Source organism: Helianthus annuus, chromosome 11 (assembly GCF_002127325.2).
Source record: "Helianthus annuus cultivar XRQ/B chromosome 11, HanXRQr2.0-SUNRISE, whole genome shotgun sequence".
NCBI classification, from domain to species: domain Eukaryota; kingdom Viridiplantae; phylum Streptophyta; class Magnoliopsida; order Asterales; family Asteraceae; genus Helianthus; species Helianthus annuus.
This window is the reverse complement of record NC_035443.2, coordinates 82,351,960-82,364,715: the sequence shown is the minus strand read 5'-3', so window position 1 is coordinate 82,364,715 and position 12,756 is coordinate 82,351,960. Positions and strand designations below refer to the sequence as shown.

Sequence of the window (12,756 nt, the reverse complement as noted above, 5' to 3'; positions counted from 1 at the left end):
CCCCGGTTAACTTTTATTGTTACCCGAAAAGGCCTAATTTTCAATGTTGACACTTTAACCCCTCGCACACGAATCAGATCACAACTTTCTCATACGTTACCGAAACTTTACGAAATTTAAACCGTGTATTCTAGTGAGCATAATTAACCGTTACAAGGCTTCGGGTTTGTCAAAAGGTCACTCAGAGGTATAATTTAAACATGTTGACACATTTAGCCCCTGTAATTTGAACTCTCTCACTTTTAGCTTCGTATGATCCATGATTTATTCGTTTGGAGGTATGAGCATCGTGTAGGGTTAATGTACATTATGTTTATTCACAGTTGACACTTAGAATACTTATATTCACATACTTTGCATGTTTGTCAACTTTAGTCCTTCTATAATATTTCTTCCACACGTTTAAACATTTGACACGTGTGCACACATTATAGGACGTGAATTTCCGAGGTGTTACATCCTCACCCCCTTAAAATAAATCTCGACCCGAGATTTACTGGAATAAATAAGGGTACTTTTCTTTCATCGTGGATTCGACTTCCCACGTATACTCGGGACCTCTACGGGCATCCCATTTGACCTTTACAATAGGTACATGCTTCCTACGAAGCTTCTTAACCTGTCGATCTTCAATCGACAATGGTTTTTCCACAAATTTCAGGCTCTCATCTATACGCACATCTGTATGTGGCATTACCAGTGATTCATCAGCGATGCATTTCTTCAAATTGCAGATGTGGAACACATTGTGAATTCCACTGAGCTCTTCTGGTAAGTTCAGCTTGTAGGCAACTGACCCGACACGTTCGACAACCTCGAAAGGTCCTATGTATCTCGGGCTTAGCTTGCCTTTCTTACCAAACCGCATCACCCCCTTCCAGAGTGACACTTTAAGTAGGACTTTGTCACCTACTTCGAAGTGAAAATCCTTACGCCTTGGATCAGCGTAACTCTTCTGCCTATCTCGGGCAGCTTTGAGACGGTCACGAATCTGGACAATCTTATCCGTTGTTTCGAACACTATCTCTGGTCCTGTTAACTGGACATCCCCTACTTCCGCCCAACAGACGGGCGATCTACACTTCCTACCATATAATGCCTCGAAGGGCGCAGCCTTAATACTGGTATGGTAGCTATTGTTGTAGGAGAATTCGATTAGTGGGAGGTTCTTATCCCAACTATCACCCAAATCGATCGCACACGCCCGCAACATGTCTTCCAACGTTTGAATAGTACGTTCACTCTGACCGTCAGTCTGAGGATGATAAGCCGTACTAAAATTTAGACGTGTGCCCAAAGATTGTTGGAAACTCTTCCAAAAATGTGACGTGTATCTAGTATCTCTATCAGAGATAATAGACACAGGTATGCCATGCAAGGCTACAATCTTATCAACGTATAGCTGGGCTAACATATCTGAGCTATAAGTCTCTTTGATGGGTAAGAAATGTGCTGACTTAGTCAGTCGATCAACTATAACCCATATTGTATCATTTCCTTTCCTCGTCTTGGGTAACTTGGTAATAAAATCCATAGTTACACATTCCCACTTCCACTCGGGAAGTTCAGGCTGTTGTAGCAAGCCTGACGGCTTTTGATGCTCAGCTTTGACTTGTGCACAAGTCAAGCATTTGGCTACATGGGCGGCTACCGACTTTTTCAAGCCTATCCACCAATAATTTGCCTTCAGATCTTGGTACATCTTATCAGCTCCAGGGTGAATGGAATATTTGGAGCTATGGGCTTCCTGGAGGATAACATCTCGTAGTCCTCCATGAACTGGAACCCATATTCGTCCGTTTAATCTTAAAATTCCGTCTCTGCTAAGAGTCAACTGCTCCTCAGTTACTCCTAACTTTTCATTCGGGTAATTGGCTTCCAACACAGCTTCCTTCTGTGCAGCTAACAACCTTTCCATTATGTTGTTCCTCACTTCTATGCTTTTGGCATTGATTCGGATGGGTTTCACCCTTTCCTTACGACTCAAGGCATCGGCGACTACATTCGCCTTGCCGGGATGGTATCTGATTTCACAATCATAATCATTCAAGGTCTCCATCCAACGGCGTTGCCTCATGTTTAATTCCTTCTGGTTAAACAAATGCTGGAAGCTCTTGTGATCAGAATAGATCACAAACTTGATTCCATAAAGATAGTGCCTCCACAATTTCAGCGCGAACACGACGGCACCCAATTCCAAATCATGGGTGGTGTAGTTCTTTTCATGCACCTTTAATTGTCGTGACGCATAGGCAATAACCTTGCCTTTCTGCATAAGCACACACCCCATACCGGTGTGTGAAGCATTGCAGTAAACTACGAATTCTTCAGTGCCTTCAGGTAAAGTCAGTACAGGAGCGTTGCTCAACTTCTGCTTGAGAATATCGAATGCTTCTTGCTGCTTAGGGCCCCAAACGAACTTAATCTTCTTCTTAGTTAGAGAAGTTAGGGGTGCAGCAATCCTTGAAAAATTTTCGATGAAACGCCTGTAATATCCTGCCAATCCCAGGAAGCTACGTATCTCCGTAGGCGTCTTTGGCTCTTGCCAATTCATAACAGCTTCTACTTTAGCGGGATCCACTTGGATACCACTCTTACTGACCACATGTCCAAGAAATTGGACTTCTCGTAGCCAAAATTCACACTTAGAGAATTTGGCATAGAGCTTCTCCTGACGTAGAAGTTTGAGAATACAACGAAGGTGTTTCTCATGGTCAGCTTGGTTCTTAGAATAAATAAGAATGTCGTCGATGAAAACGATGACAAATTTATCCAAGTATGGCTTGCAGACGCGATTCATGAGATCCATGAACGCGGCTGGTGCATTAGTGAGCCCAAAAGGCATCACTAGGAACTCGTAGTGTCCGTAACGAGTCCTAAATGCAGTTTTGTGAACGTCTTCATCTTTGACCTTCAATTGATGGTAGCCTGACCTCAAATCAATTTTTGAGAAGTAACTTGCCCCTTGCAGCTGATCGAACAAATCGTCGATTCTGGGCAGAGGATACCTATTCTTGATCGTGACTTTATTAAGCTCGCGATAGTCAATGCACAGACGCATCGACCCATCCTTCTTCTTGACAAACAAAATTGGCGCTCCCCAAGGAGATGAACTAGGTCTAATGAAACCTTTAGCCAGCAATTCATCTAGCTGCGTCCGCAACTCCTTCATTTCTGTAGGTGCCAACCTGTATGGTGCTCTAGCAACTGGTGCCGCTCCGGGGATGATATCGATCCTGAATTCGACTTGTCTATCTGGTGGTAGACCAGGTAGATCTTCAGGAAACACTTCTGGGTATTCAGAAATGACAGGGATGTCTTCTAACTTTGGTTTAGGCTCGTCAATGATCACTTGCGCCATGTAAATGACACACCCCTTCTTCAAACACTTGGAAGCCTTGAGCATAGTCACCTGCTCAGGCAGCCCATACTGGGTATCTCCCCGAATGGTAAGGGGCTCTCCAGACGGAGTCTTTATTACCACTTGCTTCTGGTTGCAGACAATTTGGGCCTGGTTATGAGATAACCAGTCCATACCCAGAACTATGTCAAAACCAGCCAATTTAAACGGAAGTAGAGACAGAGGAAAAGAATGGTTCTTAATGGATATAACACATCCATCTAACATAGTTGAGACGGGTTCTATGGTTCCATCTGCTAACTCTACCTCATAATTTACTTTTAAGGCTTTGACAGGTAATTTCAGCAATTCACAAAATTTATGATCTACGAAAGACTTATCTGCTCCTGAATCAAAAAGTACTCTTGCAAAGATATCATTTACAAGGAATGTACCTATTATGACATTATCGTCTTGCACAGCCTCTTTCGCGTCCATTTTGAAGACTCTAGCATTAGTCTTCTTAACCTCCTCAGGCTTCTTGTTGTACTTTGGGCAGTTGGTCTTGATGTGCCCCTTTTCATTGCAACGGTAGCACGTTGCGTCTTTTATCTTTTTGCAATCCAGGGTTTTGTGATCCGTGGACTTGCAAATTCCACAAGCAAAGGGTTTTGACTGAGTCTGAGAGTTTGACTCCAGTCTGCACTTTCCATAGTTCTGCTTCTTGCAAATTTTACACTTGGGCTTTTCACCAGAATTATGCCCATCCTTCCTCGACTCCGACCCTTTCTTGTTGTCACCGCTCCCACGGTGCTTCTTGTTCGACTTCCGCGAACCATCGTCTTCACGCTTCCTTTTCTCGGCCTCCTTATTCCTCAGCGATCTCTGCCTGACCGCATCCAGAGTGAGGGATAAGGAAATGTCAGCTACAGACCTGAAGGTAGCTGGCCGAGAAGCTTTTACGCTTGCCTTGATTTCCGGGGCTAAACCTCCGATAAAGCGAGCGATTCTTTTTGGTTCCGGGGTTACCAGGTAAGGAGCCAACCGGGACAGCGTATTGAAGCTTGTCAGGTAAGCTTGACAGTCTAGGTTCGTCATCACCAACGATAGAAAGTCAGATTCTATCTTCTCCACCTCATGTTGAGGGCAGTAGTTATCCTTGATTAGGGCGACAAATTGATCCCACGACATATTATACAATGGGATTTTTCCGGTGGCCTCAATCAGAGATCTCCACCATGCTAACGCTTCACCCTTGAAGGATTGTGACACAAACTTAACTACATCCCTTTCAGCGCACCCGCTGATATCTACCACCGTGTCCATCTCGTCCAGCCAAGTCATACAGTCGACGGCCCCCTTTTCCCCAGTAAAATCCCTGGGCTTGCAAGACACGAAGTACTTATAGGTGCAACCCTTGTTACGGGGTTCTTGATGCAGTACTAATTGTTGAGATGGGTCACTTTGATGGTTGGTGGACTGACGGTCATCACCATCTTTCTTGGGTCCATTCTTTTTGGGAGGAGGCTTGCTATGAGCCTCAGAATGTGTCTTGGGCTTTGAATGTGGTGCAGAGTGGGTCCTACTTCGAGTACCACTGTATTCCTCATATTGCCTTTCCAAAGCCTGTGTAACAGCGCCGTCTATGATCGCTTTTAATTCAGCACCCGTTAACGTAATCTGGCCGTTCCCATTTTGCTCCACTGGATGGCTATTTATTTCATTTGAGTCAGCCATTTGGATTGAGCTGTTGCAGAAAACAAGGACAATGTTTTATTTGGGAGTTTTTAAGGAATTACCCCTTAGGGTAACTCGTTAACCATGGTAATCAGAGACCATATTTGGTTAACTTATTAATCGTATTAATTTAGGATTTCAATTAAAATTTATCCTAATTGTAAACAATAACAATATATATTAGCACATAAGGCTTAGTCACATGGACAATTTGAATTTTGAGCTATGATTTCAGAGAATCAAGACTTTTAAGGTTTGAACCAAGTTCTTTACCCTCATCAGACAGGGAGTCATAGCTACCTCTGCCTTATGGCTCATATGGAAGTGAGCTGGGCTCGTAGGCATCATATTACCACGTATGGTGAATTATGACCATCTTAATTGATGCTCTCAACCCATGATTCAGAGATCATATAATTGGGTTTGGAATCTTCTAAAGAATCCTTATATATATAAGAATGACATATGATTTTAACGAATCACTTCTGCCAGGAGTGTTAACATGTTTTAAGATGTTAACAGGGATTTGAATCTTTTAAACGGGTCATACCATCTTGGCCCGGTCTTTCAATTGACTCGAGGGCTAGGTTTCACACTTAAGATTCTTAATTAATATTTAAATAGGCAGATTATTTTCAAAAGGAATGAATATAAATTAATTATGCACATAAGGCAAACATGAAAATTTTTTTTTATAACACAAACGTTCCATTAATTATACATAGGTTACACGCTGCCCTAAACGGGTCTTTTCAAACAACATTTACCCACGCAGGGGTTTAAACAAATACTTGCCCACGCAGGGGCTCAATAACACACATACCCACGCAGGGGTTTAATAGCAACACATGCCCACGCAGGGGCCTAATAACATAATAGTCCACGCAGGGACTTACACAATAAAATACCCTCGCAGGGGTTGACAGAAAGATAGACCCACGCAGGGGTCAAATTAAACATACATACCTACATACATACCCACGCAGGGGTTTATACAATAAGATATGCCCACGCAGGGGCTTATACAATAAGATATGCCCACGCAGGGGCTTAACAACAGTTGGAAGGAGTCAGCGGTCCTTCTTGCTCTTCCCTTTGATCAAGCTTGTCAGTCCCTGGAAGAACGTTTCTCGCTCCCTTCGCTCCCTGTGAAATTCTCGCTCTACATAGTCCAATCTTTGCAGAATTTCTTCATGCTCTGGTGGGGAGAACCTTGGTGGTTGCGATTGTGCCCGAACAATAGGTCTGGGAGGTATCGGGTACCCACGAGTTGGGTATCCTACTCCCCATGGATCTCCATAGGGTCCTTGAGTGTTATAGTTAGCCGTTACCATGTACGGGTCTGCTTCGGCATAGTTGTAGTTGTTGTGCACTGGCGGTTCGAACGGGTTATACGCCATGGAACTCGTGTATGCCGGAATTGGGTTATCAAAACCCATAGGCGGGGGTTGCGGTGCAACTGGTTGCGAAGGCCCACCCATTTGTGGATCTTCTTGATGTGGCGGGTAGTGGCTGGCACTTGATTGGCGTGGAGAACTAAAATGAAAGTCTCCTGTTCGCACAGACATGCGCGCTCCGGTTCTCCTACGCCTTGGTGGTTGCGGGGGTGCCGGTTGAACTGGTGGCGGAGGAGGTGGTGGCGTGACTGCCACGAACCTTGGATCCTTAGGGGAATCTTGTTGCTGCTGTTGCTGCTGCTGAGGCGGCGAATGGCGAGGAGGCGTATAGTACCATTCGTGCCTGGTAAACATGGCTTGAAAGCTATCAGGACCAACATAGGGCGATCCGTGAAAGGAAGATCCGTCAGAGATCTCTATCGGGTGGTTTGGTGTGCCACTGGCAGGCTCGACAGGGTCCGTATCCTCGTCCATGTCGTCCGCATGATCTCCAGAGAAATGATCTTCTGGACTTAATGGGTTAAAATTTCCTGGTTCTTGTAGGAAGTTTGCCGGGTTAAACCGGCCCCTAAAAACTGGTGTAGGGTCACCGAAGGAGTTGTGCGATAAGGATCGCTGTAATGGTATGTATGAAGGTTGAGGGTTGCTGGCCTCGTAATCCGATCGTGGCCCATAAGGGTTAGGAGGTGTTGAACTGTGTGAGACCGACCGTCGAGCTGGCTCAAAGAGGTTCCTCCGGTTCTGCTGGGGATCGTCACTCTCCGTGGTGGATGGAGCTCTCGCATTCGAGGGTCCAGCTTCATTATTATTGGGGGCGGTGATTGGCCCCTTGCCCCTTCCTCTTCTCCTGAAGAATCTTGGCGGCATTTTGGTAATTCCTGTCAATATGGCATGAGATAACCAAACAAAATATATGCAAAAATAAAGGTCAAATTAATAGCAGAATTTGTCCTAGGTTTTAAGTCTAGACTCGAAGTTTAGAATTGTGCAATTGTGTAGCTGAGATTAAACACAAAAGGCTAGTGTTTAATTCACTCAGTGTTGGCTCTGATACCAACCTGTCACACCCCGATTTCCATGTGTCACCGGTGGGCCCGGTGGGGGAGTATCGTGACGTGGTTGGCAACGTAATAGTCAAACAACACAATATAATAATGCACAGCGGAAGCAAATTTAAAATAAGATACAACCGAATTTATTTATTGTAATCAAAGTCACAATATCCGGTGTTTATCCACAGTAGGATCGAAACAAAATAACATTTATAGTTCAACAGACTTCTGGCATCCTAAGCTTGCGAGACTTTTTATTGATGCTTAAGAGACAATCCAGCCAATTTCGCTTAGTACCTGCATTCAGTCTTTTTGGGAAAATACGTCAGTTTACACTGGTAAATACAATCAACCGACTCATTTTGGAAAATGATTAAAAATTGGTTTGGATGCACAAGGCATAAACATTTATTTAACTTGGGAGAATTATTTAACATTATAATCTTGTGAACGAATTACATGTTACTTATGCGTTCAGTAGCCCGGATCTTGTCCGGGTTAAAGATCAATAGACACACCACTTTAAGTGAGTTATACATGGGAGTACGCCTACACCCCGTGCTCAGGTCGTGGCCATCTCGTAAGATGATGCCAAGGATATCCGGGACATGGTCATTAACCCCCCAAAGGCTGTAAAGTAAACAAGACTGTTTAAACGAGCCGATCAAATTATTCAACTACCCACTAAGCGTGGAGATTCGATGCTCGATCAAGCGGTACGCTATGTACCGTAACCCAAGCCCGTATAGGGAAAATAAGTTGAGAGTATTTACCTGATGCAAGTATTAATCACAATAAGCAAAATGCACGTAGCTTTTACTGGTTCTCCTAATCTGGAACGAAGGTTTAATATAACCTATTAGAATACTAACGGGTCTTTAATTAAGCTTAAGCTTAGACCGGTCAGTTTTAACGATACGGTTCGTACGCACGATTAAGCGAAGACCGGATAGAATATGATTTAGACCCGACAAGTTTGATGACTTGTTTAATATGGGTTTACTATTCACATTCTGGATTTTGAGGTAAAAATGATATCGTTTGACCCGTTTCGGCTAGTTTATGCAAACTAGTTACATAAACCGAACCGAACACGTATAATGCATAACGGGTAACCGAAAGGGTCGCGAACAGGTTTCCTAAGTTAATACGCTTTAATTATGTTGTGATATCATTATGATATCTTCCATAATGCCCATAACGAGTTTAATCCCTAAATATGCCCCGTAGGGGTATTTCGGTCATTTTAAGGGTTATAAAAGAGATTTATAATACTTCTGAGATACGGGTCTGATTTAATCAGCAAAATTATTAATTTTAACAGACCACAACAGTTGGTGAAGAGTCTCATTTCCCAAAATGGCTTTAAACCCAAATTATGCGTTTAATACGCGTATGAAGCCGTTTTAAGCGACGTACGGTTTAAAATACCATTCTGAGTTTTCTGATCAGCATAACAGGCTCAAAACACTCTAGTTATTATTTTAAATCAGTGGCAATTGGATTGGTATCAAACGGACTCGTAAAACTCGTTTTATGGCCTAAAAGGTCATATTCGGTACTAACCGAATTAATGCGATAAGCCTAGCTTAAGATCAGTTTAAAAATAATTAAAAATCTTCAAAAATCCCAAAATATTATTTAACATCAGTGGGTAAAAGTTTTGGTACCGAAAATCGGGTTTAGATAGGCTATGCGCTAATCGCGCCGTTTAATTAATAAAAAGCTTATTATTTACGCTAATGCGCGTATCTCTTAATCTAGACTTCCGATTGACGTGAAAATTTACGTACATGTTTAATGATCAGTAACTAAGATTATTGTACTTCCACCTTTTCAAAATTCTCGTTGTATGGTCATAAGGGCATTATGGTCCAATTTAAGCGATTAACGGGAACGTGTGCATGCATCGGATAATCAACGAAACAAGTACAGAGACTTATCCTATCATGCAACCCTACCCTAATGAAGCACTAAGGCATCTTCGAATCAACTAAAACGGGTCAGAACCGAAGTCAAAGCAAAAGTCAAGGTTTTGCGCCTTTCGGTTCCGAACCGGGTTTAAACAGAAATTTGTCGAGTCGGGCAAGCGTAGACAAGTTTTTATACTTATTACCATGTTATATTAAGGTTAAAACAGGTTACACACCTCTCGGATCATTAATCGTGCATTAAATCGTATTTTGTAATTCTGTTGACTTTTTCGGTCAACGTTTGACCCGACAAACGACCTAGTTAGGTCTGGAATTGGTACTTGCCCTTATAAGGGTTTAATACCCATATAATTACCTATCTAACGGTACGTTTAATTTGACATACGACTGAGCTATCGACACTTAATCACGAAGTCAACCGTTAAGCACGATATATTGACTTTTAAGCTATTTATACAGCTAGAATTAATTTAGAAGGGTTAGGCAACTTACTAGATGATTAATGGTTGATTAGGAAGGCCCTTGATCTGCTTGTAAGCTCCTCCAATGCTCAGATTGCTTGTAAATGGTGTGAGGAAAGGTTGTGACTTGAAGGTCCTTTATATAGTGGACTAAGACACCATAGATGATTGACAAACAAGTCTAGGACTCACCACAACATTCCCACAGGTGTCCTACAAGTTTAGGGGTTGTTTTAGGGGTCAAAGGATGAGGAAACTTGGTTAAAGGTCGAGCATACAGGCTATGGCAGGCAAAAGATCAAAGAAAATCAGTTTCTGTCCAGACATGGCAGTGGTGTAGCGCTACTGCATGAGTAGTTAGTGCTCGCGCTACGCGAGCCCCTAGGGTCATCCATCAAAACTTTTATTTAATTGCAGTTTTGGTCCCTGGCCCTTCTAAAGGTCGTTTTCATGTCTTGTTTTGCACATTGAGCCCTTGAAATTAACATGTAAGGGCTTTAAGACATTTTCCCACTTTGTTAAGTCCCCGGTTAACTTTTATTGTTACCCGAAAAGGCCTAATTTTCAATGTTGACACTTTAACCCCTCGCACACGAATCAGATCACAACTTTCTCATACGTTACCGAAACTTTACGAAATTTAAACCGTGTATTCTAGTGAGCATAATTAACCGTTACAAGGCTTCGGGTTTGTCAAAAGGTCACTCAGAGGTATAATTTAAACATGTTGACACATTTAGCCCCTGTAATTTGAACTCTCTCACTTTTAGCTTCGTATGATCCATGATTTATTCGTTTGGAGGTATGAGCATCGTGTAGGGTTAATGTACATTATGTTTATTCACAGTTGACACTTAGAATACGTATATTCACATACTTTGCATGTTTGTCAACTTTAGTCCTTCTATAATATTTCTTCCACATGTTTAAACATTTGACACGTGTGCACACATTATAGGACGTGAATTTCCGAGGTGTTACACCGGGTGAGACCTCCCCTCTTGATTTCTTTCTTGTTTCTGAAATCCCCGGCGTATCCCATTCCTCTGAAACCGTCAAGAATATCATCTTGACTAAGACTTTGCGGTTCATCACTGTTGTCTTTAAGCTTCAGAACTTGACGTATCCTTTCCTCTGTCACTTCCACTCTTTTGTTGCGCACGGTTGAAGAGATTCCCGGTTTGTTGTTTATAGACTCCAGCTTCACGTTCTCCCAGAATTCTTGAATGTGAAGGGGATAGACAGGAACGGATGTCTCCACCGCGTAACCGATTCTGCTATCACGTACCCATCTGGATACATCTTCGAAGTCAGTCGGCACTAGATCAAGATTTATGCTCTGATTATGCTTGAGGGTTTTATCCCATTCCAGTACTTTCACCATGCTGCACAGAAAACGAGGCAAGTTAGGATGCGTAATTTCCAGATAAACGATGCACAGAATGGAATTTACAAAAGATATATACAATTACAATAATTTACAAATAAAAAAAAACATCAACATTTTAATAATTTCGCTGCCTGGTCAGAGTGATTCGTCGCTGCCGGATCAAGGTGCTTCATCGCTGCCGAGACAAGAATTATCATGGCCGCCACGAGTTGCCGAGGTCAGGTATTGGATCAGTCAGCGATGAATGAGCATCGCTGACTTCGCCAACACAACTGTCCTCGATAACTTTCGATAACTTCGCTATGTTCGCTGGAAGGCAGACAAGATTTCAAGGCTATCGTCGCTGGCGAACATGGCGAAGACAGCGTTTCCTTTCCGGTGATGGTCTACCAGCGAAGGTGTCAATCTAAGTCGCTAACCGAGCGAATTAGATCGTTCGCTTGGTCGCTCGAACTCGCGTTCGAGACTTTTGGTTATCCCTAACTTAATTTCGCTATCATCGCTGTATTCATGATAAATTCGCCATGTTCAAATTTTTCTTGATAAACCCTTTTTCAAAACCCTTACCTGTTCATATTCAACCAATCCCCCTTTTTACCGATTTGCCTAATCTAAACATTTAGAACTTGAAAGATATCGGAGTATATATTGATGAGAATCTGAACATGATCATCATATATATATCTAACCAAACAATCATTCCAAACAAGCAATTTTGAATGAACAACCCAAACCTCAATCAAAAACCCTTAAATACTACAACTGTGATGAACAATTTAAACACGAGAACTGAGATCATTGAACGATACACAATACATGAGAACTTACCTTTAGATCTTGATTAAAAATGAACCTTGTGTTGATGATTTTGATGACCAAATGCAAATCGGAAATAAGGAGGGTAACAGGACCGGCGATGAAATGAAGTAAAAGTGAGATTTGAAAATTTTGACAGTTGTAAAAACGGTATATATGTGTACGGTTAAAAGTAACCAGCGAACTTGTAAGTTCGCTGGTATCTTAAATTCGCCGCCCTTATTATGTTTTTCAAATCAATTCCGATTTTGCGTGTTGATTTCAAACTTTCTCGAAAAACGTGCCCGACTTTGTTGAAAACCTTGTTTATTTTGGAATATTCACAGTAATGCTAAAATTTGGGCCATTTTGACTTCGAACTTCAAATTTCTTGCTTTGCGAGGATTCATTTAACTCAGAATTTCCTGAAATGTCTGACACTTACCGAACTTACCTGCAGAGGATCATACTGCCAACACTCGCCACATTCTTTATATATTATTATTATTATATTACTAACCAGGGCACAAGAAAAACTGTCAGTATGTTTGTCCGCTTAAATCCATGCATCCTTCTTTCAACATACCTTCGGAGAGCGTGTTTTATCATGTTTTCGGTAATATTGACAAGTCTTCGATGGCCCCCACACA

The 12,756-nt window shown here is 42.2% G+C and overlaps 1 protein-coding gene across 1 annotated transcript; it reads right to left on the bottom strand.

The window, feature by feature from the left end:
* Positions 1-6,147: 6,147 nt before the first annotated feature.
* On the bottom strand, positions 6,148-7,341 carry LOC118484031 (extensin-like). Its single transcript, XM_035979913.1, has one exon. It carries the CDS (start codon positions 7,339-7,341, stop codon positions 6,148-6,150), a length of 1,194 nt encoding a protein of 397 aa, XP_035835806.1.
* Between the last annotated feature and the right edge of the window lie 5,415 nt (positions 7,342-12,756).